Here is a 25,820-nt window from a genome sequence, read left to right as displayed (position 1 = left end):
GAGAAGACAAAAACCCCCAAATGATAGCAATGCTTTCCCTGTTTGCACTACCCAGGTTCTTCCTGGATCCGCTCCAGCAATATTCAAACACCTAAGCTGAGAAACTACCACAGTTAAAAGTATTTTCTTTTCTTTAGTGACATACATCCACCCAAATGAGATGAGTATACCTTTGTCATGTATAATCATGCAGTGAGACAACTATGAGCAAGGAATTTTGACATTTAAGTCAAGTGAAAGGAGCGTGAACATTGCTGCTTCCTGCCTCATCTAAGCTACATTTTCAGCACTTTAAATCACCTCAGAAATTCACAGAGCTCATTCAGTTCAAATCTTCAGGAAATATTTCTTTTTTTTAAATCATTAATATATAACTCTCTAGGAAATGAGTTCATCTACAAAACGTACTCATAATCCTCCATGTCATGCTCAAAAGATGCAACTGTCTTCTGCTACTGAAGGCTGAAGAAGTGGTTTGATATAAAAAAAAAAAAAAATTTGGCAAGTAAAACTCACAAGCATTTATACATTAAATTGGATGCACTTAAGTTGGACTCCATGCATATATCTATTGGGAAGTTTAATCACTGCTTATACAGCTCTAATTCTGTGTGTACGAAGACAGGCAGCCAGACATGCCGTGCAGCATGTCCCACCCGTCCATCGCCCAGCTCCAGGGGAGGCACCACTGCTGCTGCGGCTGCTCCCCGCCTCCGCAGGACATCCTGCTGTGCAGCACACATGCAGGGCTGCAGCTGGGACGCACCGGGCGTAATACAGAGGAGAAAGGAATGTAATAGGTCAAATTAGCATTTGCATATGGTGACTAATCCACAGGCAGATACAGTTATCGTACGGGGCGTAGTCTGCAAAAATAATAACCACTGATGGATGAAATCATCAGCTTGATATTTTAAGCACAAAGCCCAAGTTTACTGGAATTTCTATGCCAAAGATACAGGGAAAATGTTCTGTTTGTCTACAGCGTAAGTAACTCGTGATTGGGTCTTTTTGACACAAAATTAACAGCTGGTGTACAGTTCCATCATGAAGACGCAGAGGTATTAAGTGCAAATGCTTTGAATGCTCTTTCCAAACACGGTTCAAACTTGGAATACAGACCATCATACTCTTAATTTGACAATGGTTTTAAATCTTGAAGAAATTTAATAGGATAATATTAAGTCTTTATCAAGGGCTTAGTTATCCCATCCATTCTTAGTTAAGTAGCAATACAGTCTAACTGGTCCCACAGAGCTACTTTAATATGTATTATGTGAAATTCATACCAGGTGGTTATGAAGGACTTCTTTTACTCCTCAGCTGAGCTTAAAACAGCTATAATGGTCTGTGGCTAACACTGAAATGTGTTAGAGCTGTTCTCACTACACTGTAGGTTATATGACATGGACTCTGAACCCACAGACACTTAGACCACTATACTCCCTAGTAAAAATCAAAGTAAGGCACTACTGTAAACATGGATAGCAATATCTAAGGATAAGATTGTTAGCTAAGGAGTAAACAAGTTTATTGATTTCTTTCTATTTTGTATTTTCTAACACATCCTTTTTAATTTTCATTTTTATGTATATGCTACAATATTCCTTGGAAAGCTTACTGTACTTTAAAGCTGTTGTTTTGTAATTCACAAAAAATGTGTAAAGGCTTACACTAAATCCTACAGATCAATATTGAAAATTCTACTCAGAGTTTGTTGTAAAGCTTTAATACAAAATAATAAAATGTGATGTTTGGAACTTAAGGAATTACCTTTGTTTGGTCTCCCAGCTCTCCACGAGTTTGACTTTCTGACTGGGTTCCTGTTTTTTCCCAGCCTATTTTGTTCCCACTGACATGGCTGAAGGACAACATGAAGAAAAACATCGTATTAAGTGCTGTTTAAGATACAATGGGATAAATCCTTTGTGACTGTTATTGGAAGTATGGGCCAGAGACCGTAATTTTAAGGGATGCTTTGTATTAGAAATGTTAATTTGTAGCAGTCTTGAAGAGACTTTAATACCAACATTTGTTCATTTACACTATGTCAACAATTGGATTGTACTGAAAAGCTGTACATTACAATGACTAAATAATGTTCATGCAGGAAAAATTCTTGATTGAACTTTAAATATTTGTCACTATGCCAAGTAATGTCCCTCAATTAGAGCGCTATTTCTCCAAACTGCAATATAAATGACACTGTCTAGATTTCAGTTTCTAAATTTATTCAACATTTATTGCATAAAATGCATAAGGCAACACTATCAAAAATGCTGAAAAACATCTTGTATTGTTTTTTCTAAAGCAGGTACATTTCCAGTTCTGTGCTGCATGGAAGCCATGCAAACTTACTTGATTTACTAAGCAAAACACATGATAATATTTAAAGTTGATAGACTGCATCAAAATAGTGAAGTCCAAGCCATCATGCATAATTGTAGACACATTCAGAATTTAATACCCAGTAGTAACATACTATTATACACAACCCCAGATTTTTAGAGGCAATCACAGACCTGGTACAGCCCCAGGCTTTGATTCTCACACAGTAAGCCACTACACCTAACAAGACAAAGGTAAACACGAACTGCCTCTGTTCAAATTTCCTTTTTGTAGGTCAGGAAGCAGTAATTAAATGAAAGTCTGCACAACTTTATATTGCCAAGGACAGACATACGATCTAGTGGAAGTCAGAAACACTTCTGCAGTAAACAAGGCACATTAGTAGAACAGAGCAAAAACAATTTCACTGCTGCTTTGTTCCACACATAGCCTGTCAACGAGGGCTCTTAAGTCACTGTCCTAAATGGTGAATTTCTGACATTCACACCAGGTTTCTTTGCAAAGTCACATTATCCCAAAATTTAAGAAGAGTAAACACTACCAATTCAGTGAAGTTTCATAGTTTTTAGCTACTGAAATTTTAATGAATTATACTGTGAAGTAGGAATATTTCTTTTATACAAAGTAAAGAACTCGAAGGCTTTATGACATTTACCAAAATTTCACTCTCTCTTTCTTTCAATAAAACATAAGGGCAGAAGTGGAAAAACACCCAACATTATTCGTTTTTGGATTTCTGCTTGTTAAGGAACAAGGCGACTAGAGTAAACCATGGATATGTTTGCAGTCATAGCGACCTAAAACTATTTTTTTAAGGTCTTATCATATCACTAATTTGCAGATTTCTTACTTTCAGGATACTGGTGAACGATTTTTAAAGTAGATTTATTTTAACAGAAACAAGAGTAAGAAAACATCCTCATGAAAAACTTACTTCACTGCACCTCCATTGCCTTCATCATTGTCAGAGGACGAAGATGTAGAAGAGGCAGGAAAATAGGTTGAATCCACGTGATTAGGGCTCCCACTCTGAGCTGGATTTATTGGAGAAGATCGTTCATACAATGGTGTATGTTTTCCTTCATGAGGAATGTTACTGTAGTTGTTCTGCTCAGAAAGACTTTTTCCACCTGTTTCCAAGGTGATGGCTGGCTCAGAGAGACTATATGGGTATGGACCCTGACCTTGGGCCCCACCCTGATTGGACATCTGCTGGGCCTAAAATAAAGTGATCTTTCTTAAGTAGAAGGTAACAAAAAGGCTTTTCTTTTAAAATAAAATGCATTTTTTAATCAAGTGGCATTTTCAAAATGCACACATCAAATCTCAGCCATCTTGGACATCCACAAAAATTGTTCTACCAGAGTCTGTAGCATCACCATAGTTCCAGACTTAAAATTCAATCAGTGAACACCCATGCTAAACAAGTTAGATATACCTTTCCCACCTAGATTTTAATTTGATGAGCACAGCAGGTTTCTCCCAAGGAGAAGGGCAGAGGGCTATACTTACCACAGGTTTTGCTTGTAGTGAGGTCTGTGGAATGTTAAGCATCTGAGAAGGAACATATGGTGGCACTATCCCAGGCATACCAAACTGATTTGGTCTGGCTGCTGTAACGCAAACAGGGAGGAAGGGAAAAAAAGAAGAGAAAAAAAACAAGAAAAAAACCCAAACACTCATGAAAATGCTCACTATTTGACACAAATGTTACCCTTTTTATCCTTTTGCTTCTATGGTTTATTTATTCTTGTTCTGTTAGCATTACTATTTTCTATGTATATGCCTTTAAGTAGTTTTATTCATTTTTGCCTTTTACTAAAAATACTCAGTAGCTTGTGAAGTCTATTTTACTTGTCTCGCCTTCTCTAAGCTCTTCGTATCTCTTATTACTGCACATTTCTATTCTACCTGGGAATCAAAGGAAGCTTAAAAAAAAAAAAAGGCCCAAGAGATGTCATAATGAAGAAGCCAGCAAAAACAATATCACACAGACATATAATGCTGGCACTTCCTATCATTTGAATATTTGACCTAGAGTAGCCTTAATGCCCTTTAATGCAGGTCTGTGAATGTAAATAAGAGACACCCCCAAAAAAAAGAGAAGAAAAAAATCTGGATTAATATACCAGTATGGTAACTGGAAATCTTTAGAAAAATTCAGCTCAAATTATGTTTTAGTGTTAAGAAGGAGGTATGTGTGGTAAATCCTGTGATCATACAGTTCATTTGTAAGCCTTGAGAATGATCTGCAATGCCAGAACAATTCATGGTCGCAATTTAAGCAGGTATGTTATGACATCAAAAAATCACAGACTCTAAAGGGATTTCTAAAGCATGTCAGGTAAGTCCACTGAGAAGCACGAAATATGTTTTATAGAATATAAATAGAAACTGTCTTTATGATTGGAACCAGTCACCGTATTTCAGTTGTTTACAGCACCAAACTCTCAAGTGTCCTAATACTAGAACCAATGCAGCAACAGCTAAGAAGAAAATCAGTCCAGGTTGTTCTCCTCCTTTTGGGGAAAGAACACCACCTCTACCCATATCCTATGAATACCTTCTTTTGAAACCTCATATTCAAGGGTCAATGAAAATTGCCAGAGAATATAAACATTTTTACAATGTTACTATTTCCGATTTAGAGATATCCCAGGTTTTAGTTAAAATGAAAAGCCTTTTTTCTTTAATTACTTACCTAGGTAATGTGGTGGATGAAATGGCATAGGTTTATTAGTTGCTGAGTAATAAGCAACTGCTCTCTTAAATCGAGTAACTTTGTCATCTGTTCTAGACTAAAACAAACAAACAAACAAAAAGATCTGTCAGGAGCAAATCTGGGCATGTCATCTATAGGTCAGCACTATACTGTAGAGTAGTTAACGTATACCATATCACATACAGTATTAAGACCTATGGACCCTTGAGGACTATAGCACGACTCCAGCACAAGAAATATTATGCCAAACCACGTAAGGATAAAGCTTGAAAATACTGTCTTCATGTACCACTGATTTTCAATGACAGTGCACAAAGCCAGACTACAAAACCCCTTTGGTTATCAAGAACTTAAGTTTAAAGCACTGAGGGTAAATGCAGTATTTCTACCTTCGGAAGCATGGAAAGCAAAATTAGAGTATCTAAGACACTGCATATACTAATAGGTTCCTATTACCAACCGATGCAATACAGTATTTTTATAGAATACAATTCTTCAACACAAACATATAGTATAATTGGTTTAAAAAAAAACAAACCCAAACCAGTATTTTGCTTTGTACTTTACCTGTGAATGTTGAAAAACATCTTTTGCTATGGCATCCAAATCAGTGGTGTCCTGAATATTACGGACGTAGTCAGCTACAGCTTTGATCACTACGTCACAAGGTGGTAAAACTAACTGGTGAGCACGTACCTATGCAAACAAACATACAAGCCAGTATGAAATAACAGGGTAGCCCAAGATACTTCAGTTACACAGCAGAGAATTAAACTATTTATTTACTGAAAATATATTCAACAAATTCCATGTTGCCAGATTTAGTATCTAAGTATTTTGGGGCCTTCAACCTTGTTTTTAAGACTTCACCTTAAACAATGACTCATGTTTTTCATCTATGGCATACTTATATATATATATGGGAAACCTCACCTCTATGTAAATATTTGCTGGTTAAATATCAGCTCCAACAACAAACAAGGTCAACAATGCTAATTATTTTACTGCTTTCTAGCTAGACATTTCCTCCAGTGCAAAATGCTTTATCTAGTGAATACATCCATTTTATACACACATACATATATATATGCCAGAATATACTGTATTTTGACACAATTTATATTCCAAATGTAAGGTGGTATCAGAATTGATGAGAGAGATCCACTGGGAACAAGAAGATCTCTATGTACACAGAAAAGGGAGGATTTGAAAAACAAATGGAAAAAAAGGAGTCTCTCAAGGAAACTTATTTTCAAGATTCTACAGAAATTGGCCTAAAAATCATTATTTGAAGATTACATAGTTTAATAATCAGTGCTTTCAAATTTTGTATATTTCATTATCTGTAGCAGAATATACTCATACAGCTTCACATTATATATAACATATCAGGCAAGAAATTATTTTTATTTTTTTATATTATACATCAGCAAAGAATGACATGGATTTCTCTTGTTGCTATGATGTGAGCAGTTACTTTCTCTTTCAAGCATTTCAATATCAACATGGTTATAGGGCTGCTCACTCTTTTTGCAGACACAGAGGAAATTCTTAAGATAATTCCATTGATAAAATAGTTTCAATATTCTGGCATTAAAATAATTGATGTTTTACCACCCAATGACAGATGTGTCTGACCTCCCATATTCACCAACTATTTTAAATGGATTAGAAACACATGCTTAAATGCATGCTAAAAATTTCCCTCGAGTTTATGACCTGAGCCCATACAGACCATAGATTTGTCTACAAATCAGAGTCCACAGTACAGTCTACTCAAGATGTTAGGAAAATGATCAATTCCCATTGATTCACTGGTCACTAACTCAGGCCATGGGTTTGAAAACGTAAGAATCACTTTGGACTTTGTAGCAAAAGACGTCTCTTTGTAGTGAGAAGAAAGAGCTGGAAGAACTTTGTGGGACGACGTCCAAAGCCCCTACAGACGAAGCTCCCGCAGCTCAGCGACTGGCAGCTGCAGATGGATGTGCTGTACCAGGAAGTTTTAGACTCAGTTCTTTGGCCTGATCCCTTCTCGTGTCCACATGGAGAAAGGAGGGGAACTGGATAGTCCTGGAAGCCCTGGACTTCCATCTCAACACTCTCAATAGGCTCCTCCTGAAAATAAACTGAGGATTATTCAGCATATGATTATGGGAATTACTGCTCTTACATGCACAGCATGATCCTGTATGGGTATAGAAACTTCAGGTCAAGCAACCATCATGGAACACTGTGAAATTAAAAGCAGTGAGCGGTGCTGCTAGCTGGGTCTGAAGAACTACTCAACCATAGCTAGTTTCTGTTACTTTCCCTCTGTGCTGCACAGTGTGCATGCTCAGACGGGCAGGAAAGATGTCTCCAACTACATGTCCTAAATTTTAGAGGATGCCTGAGGAATTTCTAAAAAATTCTGTGCGGAACCTCTGTACAATTCTGGAGCACTCCGTCTATGCCTATAGGGGCAGCTAGGTTTTTGCTTTTAACACATCTCAACCTGCTTATTTGCAAAATGCAGTAATTCAAGACTTGAGAGATCATTATTATTGTTAAACAGTTCTATTCTTTAAGAGATGAGAAAATGTGAAAAATCTTTATGCTTGCATTCTACACAGAGGTATCATACTTTACTAGAAAATACTGCAATTCAGCCCTGTCAGAAATGTTTATGCAAAATTCTGATTAATACATCATTAGTTTTATCTTTGCAACTTTAAGGTCTGTACCACAACCCCTTTTTATTTTATATGGAGTCTACCATATGCAATTATTTTCTTTCCTATCCTCATTTGATCCACTTATTATGCAATTTCTTAGACTGGCTTCTTCATATTAGGGCCATGGAATTTTTGCCCAGATTCCCATTTTTATTAATTTATTTCTCCTAATGTCTACTTTCTACAAATGTCAGGATATTCAACCTATACCTGGTCATTCTTTACCAGAGAAGCTCCACATTTTATGAGCCTAAATTAGGAACAGCTCTGCTCCGTGTAGTCAGTGGCACGGTAATTATTTCTACTTCAGATAGTAAAATCTAAATTTTCACTACTGTGCATTCTGAATATATACACCAATACTAAATATAGATCACATTTGCATGTAAGCTTACAGTCCTAAATATTGATAATAAAACTTTGCACCCAATCTGCAAGCAGAAGTAATAGATTTTCTTCTCACTGGTAATCTAAGACGTTTTATGAACACCTACCATTTTATTTGTAGTTGTAACAATTATACATCTCTAAAGCAGCTGAATCATAACATGGCTGTGTCATGCTAGATGTGCTCTCTGCAGAATCCCTTGGAAAAACCCTGCATTACTACCTAAGTGTTTCTGCAATCTCTGCTTGAAAATTCAGTGGATGAAAGGAGTAAGCAATCTATCATTAGTTTTATGTGATCTCCAAGATAGTAATAAACGATAAGCAGTTAATATCAAGAGAAGACTTCACATCACTTTAGCACTAATATTCAGCTCAGGCCCTAGAAGTATGAAGCTCAAGTGAGACATGTTAAGGGCTTACTATGCGTATCGCCCCCAGTTTAGCTGCTTTCAAACAAACAGCCTAAGGACCTCACTGGAGCATAGCCTTATTTCCTGAAGTGAAACCTTCTGAAAGTATGTATTACAGATTTAGAGACATTTCAGATATTTGGATTTTATTTTCTTTTATTCTGTTTCAAAGACATCCAGTCCAGAAGTGAGAACACCCTCAAAACTAAAAATGTTGTGACCTACACAGAAGCCAGAAAAGTGGAGAAATAAGATGTACTTTCCTCATATTAAAGAAGAAAAGATTTCTATTCATTTTAGAACTTTCCAGAAATCCAAATTGTTGATTTTGTACTGAATCATAAATAATGTTTCTAATACTGTGTGCATTTAAATACAGGCCAAGTCTTACTAAGGGTGAGGTATGGGAAAAATTAAGACTTAACAGCAAAAGTTACAGAAGACATGTTCCTGGTTCAAACTTACTTCTACCTGCACATAAAGCGTTTGAGAGCAAAATCAGCATCATATTTAACAAGTTTCTCATTATAAGATTTCTTCTTAGAAGATATTTTTTTCCTTATCCACTACAGAAGAGTTTCAGACAAGCAACAACATGGAAAATCAATTTTGGAAAGGCAAACATGGAGGTGGATCACGCCCTTGGAGGTGATCAGGTTAGAAAGCATGACATCTGAAAACAGCACAGTTTCTTTGCTAGTTGTCAAAGGACTACTTCAATTTCAGGGCAGACCTCTGACAAAAATTGCAAGCGACCTATTAATGCACTCTGAAAAGATTAAGTGGGGAAAGGAAATTAATTCTACATAGGTATTTGTCAAAATGAGAAGCCAAGAAGCTACAAGATAAAGATGTCTTGGTTTTGACAAAATAAACTTGCAAAAATGCTTTATTGAAAGAGAATAGACTCACATATGCGTAACTCCATGGGACTATTAGGACTGTATAAAGTACCCAAGCTACACTTGGGAAAAGCTCCAATTCTGGGACAACCCCAGTTGCCCACTGTCTCCAGGAAGTGAAGCCTTTAAAAGCTAATCGACACAAGTACCAGCATTTACTGTTGTGCCTGCTGGAAACAGATAACCCGTTTAGTTTTATTTTCAAACCACTAAAAAGGAGACCTCGAACAATCAGTTACTGTGAGATGACACATAGTGAACTTTTTTTTTCCACTGGTGAGAGAAAAGGCTGAAGATATAAAGAATACTACAACAAATTGCCTGGGTTTTGTTATTTTTGTCTAGTAATTTCTATTAGAGATCGCATCCAAACTGTTTGGATCTTGTATCAGCCTTCGAATGTTAAAAACATTTAATCTTACAAGCTTGTAGTGCATCTGATCTAATGGCATGCTTTCTGAAGAGGCAAGAAGTTCCCTGGATGACTTAAAATCCTCTCAAACCAGCGAAGCTCAGCTTTTCCCTGAAGATCGGGTTAGTCTATCAGCAATTCTCTCTCCTCCTCCCTCCATCCTGGTTGGGAAACTGACCTCTTTCTACTTCGGCATGTCTTGATGATAACAAGAATACATACAACATGGAGATCATTTGCTAACAATTTATACACACAGGACTCTCAGAAAACCAAATCTAAACGGAGGAACAAAAATGTCAGAAAGAAAAGAGAGAACAGAAACACAAACCAAAGATGTGATACGGACAGACTTCATATGAGACAATCCGCATGACAGCCCTGCACACTATCACGAGTCAAGGGCTGGGCTGCCATCCAGAAAGACCTAGACAAGCTAGAGGAACAAGACAACAGGAACCTTAAGACATTCCACAACTACAAAAGCAAAGTCTTGCACCAGGGCAGGAATAACGCCTGGCTACTCTGCAGGCTGGAGTTGTGCCAAAAAGGACCTGGGGCTCTTGGAAGACAGCAAACTGAACACGAGCCAGCAGGGTGCCCTGGCAGCAGGGAAGGCCAGCTGCACCCTGGGCTGTGTAGCAGGAGCATGGCCAGCAGATCAAGGGTTCTTGCTCCTCAGTGCTCGTTAGACCACCTCTAGTGCACTGCATTCAGTTTTGGGCTCAAGCTAGATGTCAAAAAAAGCTAAGCTAGTTCTGCAGAAGGCCATCAAGATGGTTAAGGAGTTGGGAGCACTTACTCTATGAGAAGAGGCTGAGGGAATGGGGCTTATTCAGCCTGGCAAAGACAAGGCTTTGGAGATACCTAACAGCAGCCTTCCAATACCTACAAAAAGGCTGTCAAGCACATGGAGCTGGGCTCTTCACAGTGGTGCACTGTGGAAGAATGAGAGACAAGAGACATAGCCTGAAACAAGATGGGTTCAGACTGTATGCAAGGCAAAACATTTTTACCGTTGGGACTGTCAAACCATGGAGCAGGCTGCCCAGACAGGTTGTGCAGTCTCCAACCTTGGAGATTTTCAAGACTAGTCTAGGCAAAGCCCTGAGCAACCTGTTCTGACCTCAAGCTGACCATGCTTTTAGCAGGAGATTGGACTAGATGACTTCCTGAGGTCCTTTCTGACCTGAATCATCCTATGATGACCCTTAGCATTAAAAAAAAAAAAACCAATAAAAACCAGACAGACACTTACTTTAAGCATCGCTTAAGAGTACTACCTTTGTTATCTGAGCAGCAGCAAATTACCTAAGCACCTACTTAGCATATTAGTCTCCCTCTGGCAGACACCCTCTGAAGTCAACAGAGAAAGACAAGAATTTCCTAGAGCAATTCAGAGAAGGAGCCTAACCTGCATATTCTGGATTGCTGTCTGGAAGCATCTCTCTGCCTCTCTACTGAGATGAAACAGCTAAGGAGATTAGGTTTCCCCACATATTCTTCTTTTTCAAAAAGGGAGACTGCATTAAGACTTGTTTCTAAGGTTACCTTGTGAATAAAGAGTCAGCACTTCTTCAGTGGTATGTGCTCCCAAATAGGTACTAATTCATTCTAGAGATAAGAAACTGCCCTCGTAGTATCATTCTGATGGTATTATACATTGATCTTGAAGCTCCATACCATAAAAGCTTTCCCAGAATAAGAACGGAATTCTATTTGTCTTAAAGATAAATCCCAAAGCACACAAATAAAAAGTAGTGTAAGGCTAGTTTCCAAACAAGGTCTAGTGGTCAAATGATTTCTCAAAAAGTCTATCAACTCCTTTCTTGTTTCAGCTTCTGATTCAGGTGGTCATTTCAGTGAACTCTGGCCTCAGCCAGGTAACAGGACACAAGCACAGGTCTACACATTTATTAGATGCATTATCTGTTTACACAGGGACATTTAGACAGACAAGATCCTGACTCACAACAGCTTGCAGTGTCAGTTTTTGATTCTTTTTCACTTTTGCAACAATAGCAACTGAAATCTCTTCATTTAAATTTGTCCATGGAACTTTTAACAGTTTTGCTGAGCTGATGGTCATTGCTGGTGTCTTCTGAAAGGCATGGCTTTTTATCCAACATGTAAAGATGTTGTCCTGACTGTTAGGTTCATTTCCTTCTGACGTGAAATATGGATTCTTTGCTCAGGTTTCTGTTTCCTTTCCTTTTCCCCATTTCTACTCAGCTGTTCCTAGATGAATGCACCACCCTCCTGTCCCTCTTTTAAAGAGGTATTGATTCCCCACTTTCGCTTTTTTTCACCTCACTATATTGACAGCAGAGCAGACACACCAATTTTCTATCAGTGAAGACTGGTAGTTTCTTTTCTAAGTTACACTTTTTAATTGGTGAACTAGAAAAGCTTCTCTTGTAGGAAAAGTAACCATTTTGCTACATCATAATAAAAGATTGATAAAGAATGCAGAGAATAAATTGTACATTATTAACTGTCATAGTTCTCACTGAAAAACAACAAATCAGGCCATAGGGAACTGAATCTGTTATGCTCAAGACCATACTGTCTTAGATATAAAAGATTAAAATCTTTACACAATGAGAAAAAGTTTTCTAAATCCTGAGTTGAATGAGGTGTGGCATTAGGGCCCTTAGTTCCCCAAGTACAGAGAATACTCAATGGTAACTCTAAACAGACACAACAAAGCAAAGTTTGTAAGTATAGCCCAGGGATGACATCCTGGGCAACCGCAACAACCTCCCCCCCACCAGTTCCAGTTTTCATGACAGCTTGCACTTTTTGTAACTATTCTGAAACTACTTCTTGCTATCAAGCTTGTGGCTAATACAAACTGTCTTTTACAGTTTTTTTAAGCATTCATAAAATTTACGAGAAATATTGCTTTCTGCACATCTACAATTAACAGAAGAGATCTCCACAGAGAGCTATAATGACATCATTGACATACTAGTATGTCAAATGAAATTAAATTGAATTAATGAGCTACTGAAACAAGTTATAATTTCAAGCCATGAGCACTGTTGAAAATGAAACTAAAAAAAAAAAAAGAAAAAAAAAAGAAAAAAGCAAGTTGTTCCATGACCAGTAACTGATGAAGATTGGTTTCCTGTAGACTTGTATACTTGTTGCTCTAGCCCTTCTTCCTTCTCTCCCTTCGACATCATTATCAGCCAGGAGACAGAAATGCTGTGGTTAGTTTAGGGCTATGTACTTAACAACTAGCCAGCAAGCTGCTGTGAAATTAAACAAATCATGTTTTGTGCTAGCCTTTTCCCTCAGTAAGGGCACTAATTTGGATCTTTTTCATTGGTAACAGTGTATCAGTTTTCACAGAGCCTGTAACAGCAGAATGGGAACCCCTTTCAAATCTGATTATCATTGGCCAACAGATTAAATAAACACAGGGAGGACTGCCGAAGACAGACCAGTGACGCTCTAAGGAAACAAGTTACATTTCCTTAGGATGGCAGCTACAAAGACCAATTGCTGTTTCTGCTGAAAATGTAAATCTAGAAGCAAAGATGACAAATATCTGATTTTCATTCTAGTCAAGTAAATCAGTGTATATTTAGAAGGCTTTTCAGAAGGTCTAGGTGTCTGAAGTCATATACTGAACTGGCTGTAAAACAAGTCTGCTCAGCCTAACACACAGAACAGTATTCTGAACATAAAGTTTATTAACCACTTTGACAGAATTCCTACATTTCAACCTTTTTAGTAAAAAATGAAAATATAGGCACACTCTTTCAGTCTTTCATTTTTTCATCTCAAGTTTTATAAGGAACTTTATAAGCAAACATGCATGCATATTTTGTTTTGCCACTACAATGCGCTGACACTTACCTTTCTAAACACAGGAGCGGCAGCAAAATAGGGGATGAGCGTAACATCAAATTGTCACAGCTGTTCACTAAACAATGCACGTACAAGCCTTAAAAACTCTGCTGAAAATCTTGAAGCTGTTTTTAAATTCTATCTTCAGCAAAATAAGTTACAATTTTTCAATGCTTAATAAACTTTTGGAACAGAAGGGGGAAAAAAACCCGCCCATTTTTGTTGTAGATACAACAAAACAGTTACAGAATTTACAAAAAGCAAATCGATCAGCTGCATGGTACACCTTAGGAGAAAGGGGAAAAGATAAGTCTATTGTGGCAGAGAGAAAGAAAGGTCACTATTATCCCATTCTTTGATGTGTCCAGTTTCCCTTTTATAGCTGTCTACTTGGCAGATGCACAGAGCAAGTGTGATGAAGCAGCAGAACAGACATGCTGTAAACTAAGAGTATCAGATCCAAGTTACTTGTCTCAAAAAAAAAAAAAATCCACTGAAGGCCACATTAGCTTTCTTGTGCAACCCATTCTCTAGCATATTTAAGAAATACAGAAAACTATTACACACAAACTCAGATCAGTAGAAAATAAAACAATATGGTAGGAAGATATCCAGCTAATTATTTTTGACAGTTGAAGAACATGACTAAACAAAAAATCCTCCTCTTAAAAACAGAAAAGAGTAAGAAGCTACATTCTCAAAGCCAAACGACACTGAAGCTATATGGCTTATGTAGCTGAAATGCACTGAGGGGGGTCACAAAGACTAAGTTTAGCCTTGTAAGGCTAATGGCCCCAGGTATCCTCTGCAGTCAACAGAGAGGGACTGGGACACCAGGGGGTGACCAAAAGCAAGAGCCTTGCATAGCTGCTGTGAATTAACCTATTACACTGCTCTGATTAACTATTATGATTGATTTTAGCTTAATTGCTCGTAGTTGTATTAAATTTGTACCTTAAGTGAAGCTAGTGGATGTTCTGGACCAAGTAAACTCCAGTGAAAGGAAGCCAAATCTTCATCAGGTAGAATATGATTACCTAGAACATAATGCAGAACTTATTAAGTACACCATAAAACGTTACATACTGTTTCTATATACAGCAAACCAAATTTGCAATCAGTCCTCAATTCCCGATCAACAGAATTAACAAAGAGAGATTAAACTTGCAGATACCTTTTTGTTAGTCTAGAAAAACCTAATTAGCATGCTGCCGCTGCAGCAAGATATACTTCCCTCTGTTCGAGGAGCATTCTTCCATGAAACCCAGCTCACTCACAGAAGCAACAGAGCCAGTCACAACACACAATGTCAGCCTCAACCTGGCATGTCCTATTAGGGGATCCTCAATTGGATTTAGTAATGCAGGCGCAACAGTGTAAGAACACACTCTATTGCTCTCCAACACAAGCTGGTAAGCCTTTCCTGCATCCCAGCACGTGCCATTCCTGACCTGCATCAGAGCTGCCTCTGGAACGTGCGCTCTGCTCCATCATGCAGCGTGGGTCAAGCAGCAAGCCACCAGGCAGATTTATTTAACCCTCAGGAACGTGGGCAGCTCTGATGACACTTAGCAGGTTCCCAATTCCTAAAGTTTCTTTTGCTGACCTGACCAGGTCAGAGAGGAGCCTGGGCTGGCAGCATCAAAGTAATTGGGAATTCATGTAGTTGTTTCAATGAATAGAGATAGTGGCTGTATTTACCAAGCTGTTCATACCAAATGGAAGATCAGTTCAATTATTTTGAGTTTTGTTTTTTTTTCCCCAAAGCACATCATGCTCAGAAAAAACCCTAAAAAATTCTTACTAAGAAGTATTTGAAACATTTGAATTAATCAAAGACTAACTAATCAACCACTGACAGAGTTCAGTGTCTGTGGAGGCAAACTTGACAAAGAGCTAAACAGAATGTATTACTACACTTCTGGTAGAAAACTTAAGGATATTTTCAATATCTGGTTTTATAGAGCAGCAGCTTAGCAGTGAATGCATAGTTCTCATTACTGTTAATATATTTAGAGCTTTTTTTTTTTTTTTTTTTTTAAATTTCACAGTTTGGACAGCATCTTGAACTCTCACCTACTCATAAAGAATATGACAAGATTCTTTGAATATGACAACAATTGTCTACTTTCTTAGTATTTTGCTTGTAAAATAATCTAGTTTGCTTTTAGTGCTCTTTAACATGTGAAAACCAAGAAAGCTGTCTATTGCCTGGCGACTAGGAGATGCCCTCTTAGAGAGGGAAGTCTTCGTGTCCCATCAATACTTCTCCTACTGCTGAGATCTCCAGCAAGGAGACATTATGATCTTTATTCATTAGGAGCTAAACTTTAAACTCACATCAGAAAGATTCAACAAGTTTGTGTATAACAGCCACATTCTTACTAATCTAATCAAGGAAGGATTAGACAGCCTTTATAATGCAGGTCTGAAAAAAACAATTACAGCCAGACCACTAGACAGTTTTGTGATAACTAACAATAACTCCTGCAGATGCTAAGATTACCTTTTAAAATAGTCAGAGCTTCTCTCCCTTCCACCAAAACCTCAATCTTGTTTGGTCTCCATCTGTCATTTCAGTTAATTCCATCCCCTTGAACACACACATATAAGACAGTCTGACCATTTGATCAATTCTCACCACATACTGAATTGTAGAATTTAGGATGTTGAAGTGCAGCAGTGTCTTCTGTAGTCCAAATAAGAAGTGATGCCTGTACTTACCTTACATAGTTCTAAAATTTTACTGAGAAACAGAATGAGACTACATAACTAAACATTTTACAAAGTACTGTCACAGTGGGAAAGAGATCAACGTTACATAAGCAACCTCTATTTCTTGACCTGGCTGAACAACCTCAACATATATTGATTTTTCCCGTTTTAATGGCTTATTATAGTGCATGCCTTAGGTTTTTTTAAAGCAATTAGATACTAATTGAAGCCACTGCCCTTTCTAAAGAGTTCACTGAATTACAGCCCTATACCTCACACTGTGTTTGTTTTTCTACTGCTGAAGCTTGGGTTTGGTTTGTGGTTGGTTTTTTTTTTTTTTTTAATCATTCTGAAGTATTTGAGTCAAAATTTGCAAAAGAACCCAAATCAACTCCCTGTTTACATCAAAAGCAATTAGGACAGAACTTTTTAAGAGCACACTCTGGGAGGATACAGTACCTTGGCCACATTTTAACTACCCATGACCAGGATACTCCTAGTATTATAAAGCTAGAACTACAAAACCCTTCTGCATGAAAAGCTGTAAGAAGGAAAAAGCTATAAAACAAATGAACCAACCACGGAGTATATATAACCTTCTCAGAAAGTAATCTTTAAAAATTTGCCTGGTTGATACAGTCAGAAAACTATTTTGCTGGAATACTTCAATAGAGACTTCATCCCTGAACATATCTCAATCCCAAATAATCGGCCCTTGAGAATATTTTTCTAATTGTCCAGTTAGGTGTCGTTCCTCAGGCTCCTCCAACTGCTGAATGTTTGGCTGAATCATTCAAGATTTTTTTCCTCTTTTCAGCATCCCCAAATTGACCCTTGAAGCTAATGACAAGAAAGTATGTGAAGACAAAGAAGTTTGAGCTTTCTGTATACAGGGAAATAGATTTGCAGACTTAAAGCTGAATACTGATACAGCTGTTGTGACAGTTTTGGCCTTCTGTAATTGTAAACATTAAACCAGCATCTTAACTGCAATTATTTCAGAATACATTAATTTACTCCTAAACAAAGTACTAGCACAGGGAGTTACACTGGTGTACCCAGAACAGAAGAGCAATGTAAAAGATTCATATGCCTTCCCATGCCTCTCACTTATTCTTTCCCATTGTGATTTTCTTTATTCTACTTATCAGGTTCAAAAGAGATCCAAAGAGGCCACAGGAGCAAGGGCAGAATAACCCGTGAAGCCAGACAAGCCCTCAGATATTACATAAAAATATAAAAATTTAGATCTGAATGAGCTACCCTGCTTTAAACAGATGCCACACTACACAAAATTAAGTGCCTATATGCATTTAGTATTTCATTAAAAAAAACTGAGGTTACTATATTCCTAAGGTTGCAAAAGTTAAAACACGTTGCCAGTACTTTAAGTCAAACAGTATCTGTTTGCTGTAAGCTTATATAAGCATTGTTTAGATCACCAAATACCTAAGTTTCCTAATATTCACTAATAATATAAAAAAAGAAACAAACACCTCATCACAGGAAGACCTCCAAAGTATCTTCTGTTCTAACCTTGACTTCCATAAACTTTACTCTATTCTGCTTACTCATACTGAATACACACACAAAAGAAATGCAAAAGAACACATGAAACTAAACTTGTAGCTGAACTATTTTGTTTTTTTTTTTAACCTTTGTACCAATTTGGAAGAAAAAAAGCTACAAAATATCTCTCTAGTAATCATGTGAAACAACCTCAAGTTTCCTTCTCCTAAGAGCAAGCTGAAAAGTATTTTGTAGTGTAAGATAAAAAGAGAGAAAAATATTCAAGAGCTTCTTGCATAAAACTACAAAACCTTCAGAAAATTTACCAGAATATTTTTCACCTACCATTTAATATAATCAAGCAATGCCTCAACTGGCCATGCAGCTGTAATTCTGTGACAAGTTACAACGATGTCACTCACATGTATTTCACATTAATTCCATAAAGCGTATCTGCAACTGTGAAACTGCTTTTCAAGCAGTAATTCTTACTCACTGAATTGGCATGCAACAACTTATTTATAGACTCCAAAACAAAGCCTAGCAATAGTAGTCTGTCATGCAATTTACAGAGAGTTTTTGTTTTAAATTGCAGCTTAGCCAATCATCTGCCATTCTTCCATACAGCCATGTAGGCAGGTAACCCATTCTGGATATGAAAAAAACATATACTAACAAAGAGCAACTTCAACTAGTCAAATACTTGTGGCTTTCTAAAGTAAGATGCATTGGTTCTTTCCTTCTTAACATGGAAGGTACCTGCCTGGACTAGAAACAATTTAATGTTAAAGACTACTAAAATATTAGTATGCTAAAGCAATAATACATAGCCTCTCTCATTCACAGCTTTCAAATGATAAGTTTTACTCTTCTATCATGTACCCATACAAAGTCAGCGAGAAAATAAAAAGAAAATCCAGTTCTCTTAATTTGTTTGCTCAGTACGACAAGATCAAGAACATGGCTACTCCGTGCTTATTTACCCAAAAAGAAGTTAGAATGCTGTTCTAAATAGATCTTACTCACTGGAGTCAACTTTATTAGTAATTAATTCACTCTTCCATCTGAGAGAGTATGACAGCTATTCTCTACCACTGCTGTGGTAATAATGTGTGTTAAAATTGTCCCATTTAAGCAGAGATGTGAAACTGAAGTCCTTCCTATCTATGCTCCTTAAAGATGCTACACCATTTAGCTTTAGAGGCAGGAGTGCTAAGAAACTATCCAAACAAACCTAATGGAATAGTAGGATGCTGGTCGCCTGTGCTTTCAGAAATGTGGAGTTTCACATTTCTGTATAATTTAGTATATAAATATATAAAAATAGTATAATTTCTTTCTGGTGCAACTGACATGCTGTCATATTTGTCCAATATTCATTTCTGAGGGAAAAAAAGCCCCTGCAATCCAAACATCTTCACTCCATATATGTTATTTTTAGGTAGAATACAAAACAGTCTGGAAGGCATATTATTAAAAGTAGACCTCATATACTATATAAGACCAAAACTAGTAGAACCACAATTGTCCCAATCCCCAATCCCCGCCCCCCCCCCCCCCCGAACATTTTGGCTAGGCAGAGCTTTGCAGAATTTTTACTTTCTACTCTTGTTTCTAGACAGCCACAATTTGCATCGCTCGCAGGTCTCTACAAATTCGGCATGTCTGGCCTCATAAAAACGCATCCAGCCCACCTCAAGTATAGTAGGAATGTCTGAAACAAAGGGATGTCTTTCCCTAGGTGCTGTGTCAAATTATACACACATATTTTAAGACAGTTAATAGAAACTGAAATCATAAGTCTGACTAGCAGCATCGAGTTCTTTTATTACTTCACTTACCTAAAAGAGCAGCAAAAATAGGAAAGCGATTTGGATTCAGGTCCAGTTGCTTGGCAACTTCATGCATTAGGTATTGGCTTGTTGTGAGACTTTTCCCATTACGGCTCAGTTTTAGGGCATGGGCACTGAAATAGTAAGGGATGTTGCACAATGCATAATCGGAGTCATATGCAACCAAACCATGGAAACCTTTTTCTCTGCAGAAAGCAATTACTTCTTGATGATGATCCTCAATGCTCTGTGCAACCTATAGTGGAAGACAGAGTAATTAGCTACAGTGTTAAATTGCAGTACTGATTTATCACACGTATTACGATATAGCGAGTCTTTCTGAAACTATATACGTGCATTTGAAACACTTGCAGTATATTTAAAGTAATTAGAAAAAAAAAAAATCCAGTGACACAGCACATATGGACAGGATATAAGAAGTGCTCAGAAACACAATACACAGTTCTGGAAGCCTACGCACTGAAGTGGCATTCCGTATTACCGAAATCATCTGAAGTAACTGTTTATTAAGAGAAATGCTCAAACCCTAAACATATTACTATACCAATGTCTGTATTAACTCACGGGAAAAATCTTAAGGCTGTGGATACTTAAGCAGTTCAGCAAGCCAAGATGCCCCCTTAAAAAGCAATCACATGATCACTTTTAAAGTTTTGCAGCCTTGTTTTAAAAGAAACAAACATAACCCTAGATGAACAGACGTAACTTTCTTGACCTTTCAAATGTCTACCTTGCTGTGTTAAGCCAAATTTTTTCCTCTTTCCACTTTCAGCCTAGTCATTTATGCACAGCTGTCTCTGATGGTGCAAATTGCTTCAAGTTTATAGCCCAAACTTCACCTCTCAACTCACGTTGCCTAGCAAAGCACATATTTTAGGCTATGGCAATCAGATGACTAGAACAGACATGTTGTGCAGGGGAGACATGGGCCAATTCCTAATGTTGGAAATATAAAAGCAACCCTTTCTTATCAAGAAGATTATACTAAAACAAAAAACGCCATGATGACAGGTTAGTACCTACAGTCCTGCACACACCGTCAGGAACGATTACAACTACAGTTTGCATACAAGCACACAAAAATAAAGCCAGCTGAGTGCTTTTGATGCCTAATGCTCTTACCATCTACATACATAATAAACATACAGCGATTCAGAAAACCCCACAGAATTTGGGTGTTGGTATAACCTACCCTCACCAAGTATTCGATTTTAACAAAAACGTAGATAGTAAGCTATCCCAAACCAGATTAGTACGAAACTATTGGCTTCAGTCTCCACAGTACGCATGAATAACTACAGTGTTAGTGGCAGTGATGCTATTTATTTCCTCCGCAGCCGAAGTCCTGCAGAACATGAGCGAGGGTCCTACACCTCCACAGCCCACTCCAACGCTCCCACAGTCATCTACCTCTCAGCAAAGAGTTTTTGTTCAACAGCAAGTTTACAGTGACCCTCTTCTCATGCCTTACACTTTCTGAACCTGACATCGAATTACAGTCTTCCAGAGAGGTATGTAAAATTTTGCTTTTCCCATGTAGCTTCACAAGATGTTCCCTTTCAAGCAAAATCCTGAGCAGCTGAACAGCCAGCACCTCACTCTCCAAGATATTCCTACGATCAATAACCAGCTCGCTAAGCTCTCTCTACTCCTAATGCTACCACTTTACAGTCTTAAGAAAATTGTTCCTTCTTCAGAAACATGCTTGATGGACTGTATCAGAGTGTTTTTGAAATTTACTTTTGTTTGTGAGAAAAACAAGCATGTTCATTTTTCTAATAATACTGTCACCTAGCATAACGTGCGGCTGCTGTACATAGAATTGGAAGAGAGTGTGAACATCTTTGGAAAAACTTGAAGTTATCAGATTTATACAGTTACTAACTCAAGGAAGGCAATTTTAGCTTTGCCATTCCCCCCAGCCTTCACATGTTTTAAAGTAGGAAAATTCCCCAAATGCTTTTTCTATTGAGTAGATAGATTTAAATCATGTACATGTATCTAAAATCAACATCTTTTTATGCACGACAAGCACAGATCATCTATAAAAAACAAAGTAAGAACTCTTTTTGCAGCAGTAGGTGTGACATGGGTGTGCAGATAATACAAGAGAAAACTTGGTGTGTGGCCTGCTCTGATCTCCTATAAACTATTTCCTCTACCTCCACAGCCTCCAGTTCCCTCCCTCCCGATTTTATAGAGCTATCTAACACAGCAAGCTATGAGCATGAACCTGCAGTATGTTTAGGTAATAGCAGAATCCACATTCAAATAATTGAACTGTCACAGGGAAAAGAGCTGTATTTACCAAGGTACAGTTAACCTGCGACATAAAACTCTAACAGGATGAGAGTCAGAGGAACAGCTTACAGCTCTCACAAAAGTAGAGTCTGAAGATGCAACTATACCCAGGGAACATGCACACTTCAAAATCAACCCAGGGAGGGGGGACGTGGGGGAAATCACAGCCAGGAGTTTGGAATCGTTTTCAAGTCTAAATCTTGTGTAAACAGTAATGGTGCTGGATCAGAAAAAGAGAAAGAGAATCCTGCCCAAGTAAACAGGCACATGCATGTTTAGATACTAAGAACAAAACAAAGTCTCACCAAAGTATTAAAGATGTTAAGATCTCCACTGCTTAAGTATTTAAATTTTAGCAAACCTGCTTTGCATACAAGTTTCTTTTAAGACTTATTCCCCCCTCCCCCAAACAGAAAAATACCAGGTCACAATTAAGCTAAGAACCAATAGGGTATTTGTTATAAGTTGGAGGAACCTGTTATTTTTACATCTTGCTGAAACCATCTGCAAGTGATGTATAATTGTTCTGGATGGAAGACATTACTCTTTTTCTCCCCTCTAATTACCAAAATAGATCAATTTCGTAGCCAGTTCCTAGCTTGGCACAGAAGCCTTCTACTGAAGACTCAAATGTTTCCTGCAAATATGAAAATCAGTTTCATATTTAAAGTTAATCAGTATTCTCAAACCCAACTTCTCAAAACAAAGTGAGAAAACACTAGAATTTCACAACTGTCTTATGCATATGTAAATAAAAAAAAAAAAAATCACCCATACACACAAACAAAAATCACTCCTTGAAGATGCATTTGCTCTTTGCCCACCAGGAGTGTTGCTGAAAAGTGAGCATGAGGGAGAACATGAATAAAACTGGGGTAAGGTTTAAAGAAAGATAGTTATAGGTAACAAAGCAGATTTAGAAAGGTAATACATTGTGTAAGAGAAGCAGCAAAGCAGAAAAAGAATGTCACTTAGGTTCAGCAGTATCTTTGACGTGTATTATGCATGTTACCACTATAAGCATGAAGTATACTTCCTAACCTGAAAATGAATCAATTAAAGACAGAGCTATCCACAGTTTCTCAACAGACGTACAAATGAAGCATCAAATGGGAATTGCTGATACCCTCCCCATCCCCAGGACAGCTGACCAATTCAGAGGACCAGTGCAGTTTGGACATGCACAGCGATGGCTCACTGATATGAACGTTCCTAACAGCAACAAACTCTCCCCCAGATACACATTAGTATTTGGTAATGAGTACTTGCCAACTCCCAGTGCTAACCTAAAGCAGACAAATATCCACCCCTCAAATCTTCCCCACCAAAATTGTGGGGTTTTGTGTTTGGTTTTAGTTGTTTTTGAAACGGTAGAAAAGGGACTCAGTATGATATGTCCTCTCACTCCTAGAACTGTTTCCAGAGATTAAGAATAAGGCCCTATTACTGAGAAACTGTAAAGGAGCTAATGCTGCAGCTAAGCTTGAAAGTAAACAAGTGCTACAGGTGACACTGTTGTCAAATGTGGCAACTTTATTCAGATGCAATGTACTTCAACAGAAACGAACCAAGTCTGAGACAGAATGCATTTAAAAGACTAACAGCTAGTTCAACATGCCACAAATACCAAATTTCTATCAATATCAAAACAGCTGGCTTCCTGTTGTGTAATATGCATTTCAATATTGTATTAAGGCATACAGTTGAATACATTAAGAATTTTTTTTGCTTTTAATATACTCCATTCATTGCTTTTACTAATGATCTCTAAGTCTTAATAACAAATTAAGGAAGATTTATAATGCACCCTCAACCAGATCAAGGTAAATACTTTCACTGCTTGGTCCCTAAAACTTTTTGCTTAAAGAAAAGTATTTCCTAGCTACAGGGTGGGGGGGGGGGGGGGGGGAGTTCAAATGAGAAGATGTTTTTTCTATCATTCAAATTCCCATCATCATTCATATCCAAAACATGCACACGATTTCACTTCTACGCTGACCAGGAAAACACATTACTACAGCAGACACAGCCATAACCTCTTCACTTTAACCAAGCGCCAAGCCCAAGACAGCGCGTTCGGTGGAGCTCGACGCGCCCTGCAAGAACAAGCTTCGCCTCCAATTCCAGTTTGTTCCACACGCGCTTCGCCCGGTGCGGTGGCCCCGGCCGCGCTCGGCCCCGGCGGGCCAATCCCCGCCATGGCCCGCCGGGGCCGAGCGCGGCCGGGGCCACCGCAGGGTGGAACTTCCACTGCCGACCGGGCTGAACGCTCGCTGCCTGCCCGGGGTGGCTTTACACCAGCTCGGCGAGCTGGGAGCTGAAGGGAACGCTTTCCTCCAAGGATGGGTCTGGCCGAGCGAGCAGGGTGCTAAGAGGGAACAACAGCAACTCTCGCCCCATTGGCGGAACTAGCAGAAACTTCACCCAAAGTCACCTTTTGGGTGAGCTCCTTCCAGAGAGTCATCTTTACCCCAGGACTGCAACCTGGCCAGAATTTTTCTAATCCGCCAAAAGGGCAGTACAAAAGCCAGATAACGTTAAGCTGCTGCTAAGTGATCAAGCGTGCAACTCTAAAGGTTGCATAATATTTCTCTACACACAAGTAATTTACGATAATAAAGTCTACGAGTATGCACTCCACTCCCACTGCTCTTCCCTCCCTAGCGGGAAGGCAAGCAAGCAACTCTTAAAATTGCAGCTTCATCCCAGGGCTTGTTTTTCTAGCGTCTTGTGTTTCAATATACACAACCGCTCGGCTTAACAGAAACCATCGTAAATCACGGACACTGTACAGAGAGATGCAACACGTTAATGTTCTGCAACCTTTGAAATCGTGGCCTTGGTGTCAGGGCAAGATCACTGCAGACCCCAGCTCCTGCCTCGAGTGTTGTTTCTGTTATCAGAAAACAGAAGCTGCCCCTTAAAATAAGAACTTTAAATGAAGAACTGTCAGATCGGTGCTCCTGACCCCACAAACTGGAAGTGTTTGCCGTTACGGAGTAAGGAATTAATTAATTATTCCACACTCGGTCAAAAGCCCGTTAACACATCTAGGCAATGCTGAGCAAAACCCTCGCCTTCATAAACGCGAAACTGGAACCTCTCTGTATTTTGGAGCGAGCGACTTCACCTCCAGCGCAAGTTTAGACACCTCGCCTCAGTAGGGAACTTGTTGCAGATCCGCCGTGCGCGATAACTAAACTGAAATTTTTTTTTTTCCCCCCTTCACCTTAACAATTAATGAGATTACGGTGCTTTCGGCCAGCCGCTCTCACCTGCCGTACCAAAGTCCCAGCCTCGCCACCCCCCCCCCCCCGAGCGGAGGGGGCCCTGGGCAAGAAGGGACATTTTGAGTCAACGGAGCGGCGGCCCCGAAAGAACATGGAGGCAAAAAAAACCTCCCTGCTGCTGGGCCTGGCTTCACAGCCAGGGGAATCCGGGAGGCCCTGGGCGCTGCCGGTCGCCCCGCCGCCCCGCGCAGGCCTCCGGCCTGCGCGGGGCGGCGGGGCGACCGGCAGCGCCGTAAAAATAGCCAAATCCCCCGGGGATTGAGGCCGCCGAAACGCGGGCCGCCCCCGCGGGCCTCGACGACATTTTGAGGCGCTGAGGGGAGAGGCAGGGTGCCCCCCCCCCGGGCACCGGCAAGGCCCGGGGCAGCCCCCGGTGCCATCTTAGAGCGGCG

At 38.9% G+C, this 25,820-nt stretch overlaps 1 protein-coding gene across 3 annotated transcripts in view; it reads right to left on the bottom strand.

Annotated features, from left to right (window-relative positions):
- The window catches only part of FAM120A (family with sequence similarity 120A), a 56,278-nt gene that overhangs the window by 29,455 nt on the left and 1,003 nt on the right, over window positions 1–25,820 (bottom strand). For 2 of the 3 annotated variants that reach the window (XM_052778324.1, XM_052778322.1), the window contains exons 2-8: window positions 19,826–20,072; window positions 14,715–14,797; window positions 5,639–5,767; window positions 5,051–5,147; window positions 3,862–3,962; window positions 3,284–3,567; window positions 1,774–1,861 (exon numbers count right to left, since the gene is read on the bottom strand). In XM_052778324.1, the coding sequence (XP_052634284.1) occupies window positions 1,774–1,861; window positions 3,284–3,567; window positions 3,862–3,962; window positions 5,051–5,147; window positions 5,639–5,767; window positions 14,715–14,797; window positions 19,826–20,072 (1,029 nt within the window). The remainder of the gene's footprint in view (window positions 1–1,773; window positions 1,862–3,283; window positions 3,568–3,861; window positions 3,963–5,050; window positions 5,148–5,638; window positions 5,768–14,714; window positions 14,798–19,825; window positions 20,073–25,820) is intronic. The other variant, XM_052778323.1, reaches the window with a different exon arrangement.

Source organism: Harpia harpyja, chromosome Z, assembly GCF_026419915.1.
Source record: "Harpia harpyja isolate bHarHar1 chromosome Z, bHarHar1 primary haplotype, whole genome shotgun sequence".
NCBI classification, from domain to species: Eukaryota; Metazoa; Chordata; class Aves; order Accipitriformes; family Accipitridae; genus Harpia; species Harpia harpyja.
Note: the sequence above shows the minus strand (reverse complement) of the source record. Positions and strands in the feature narration are given on the sequence as shown.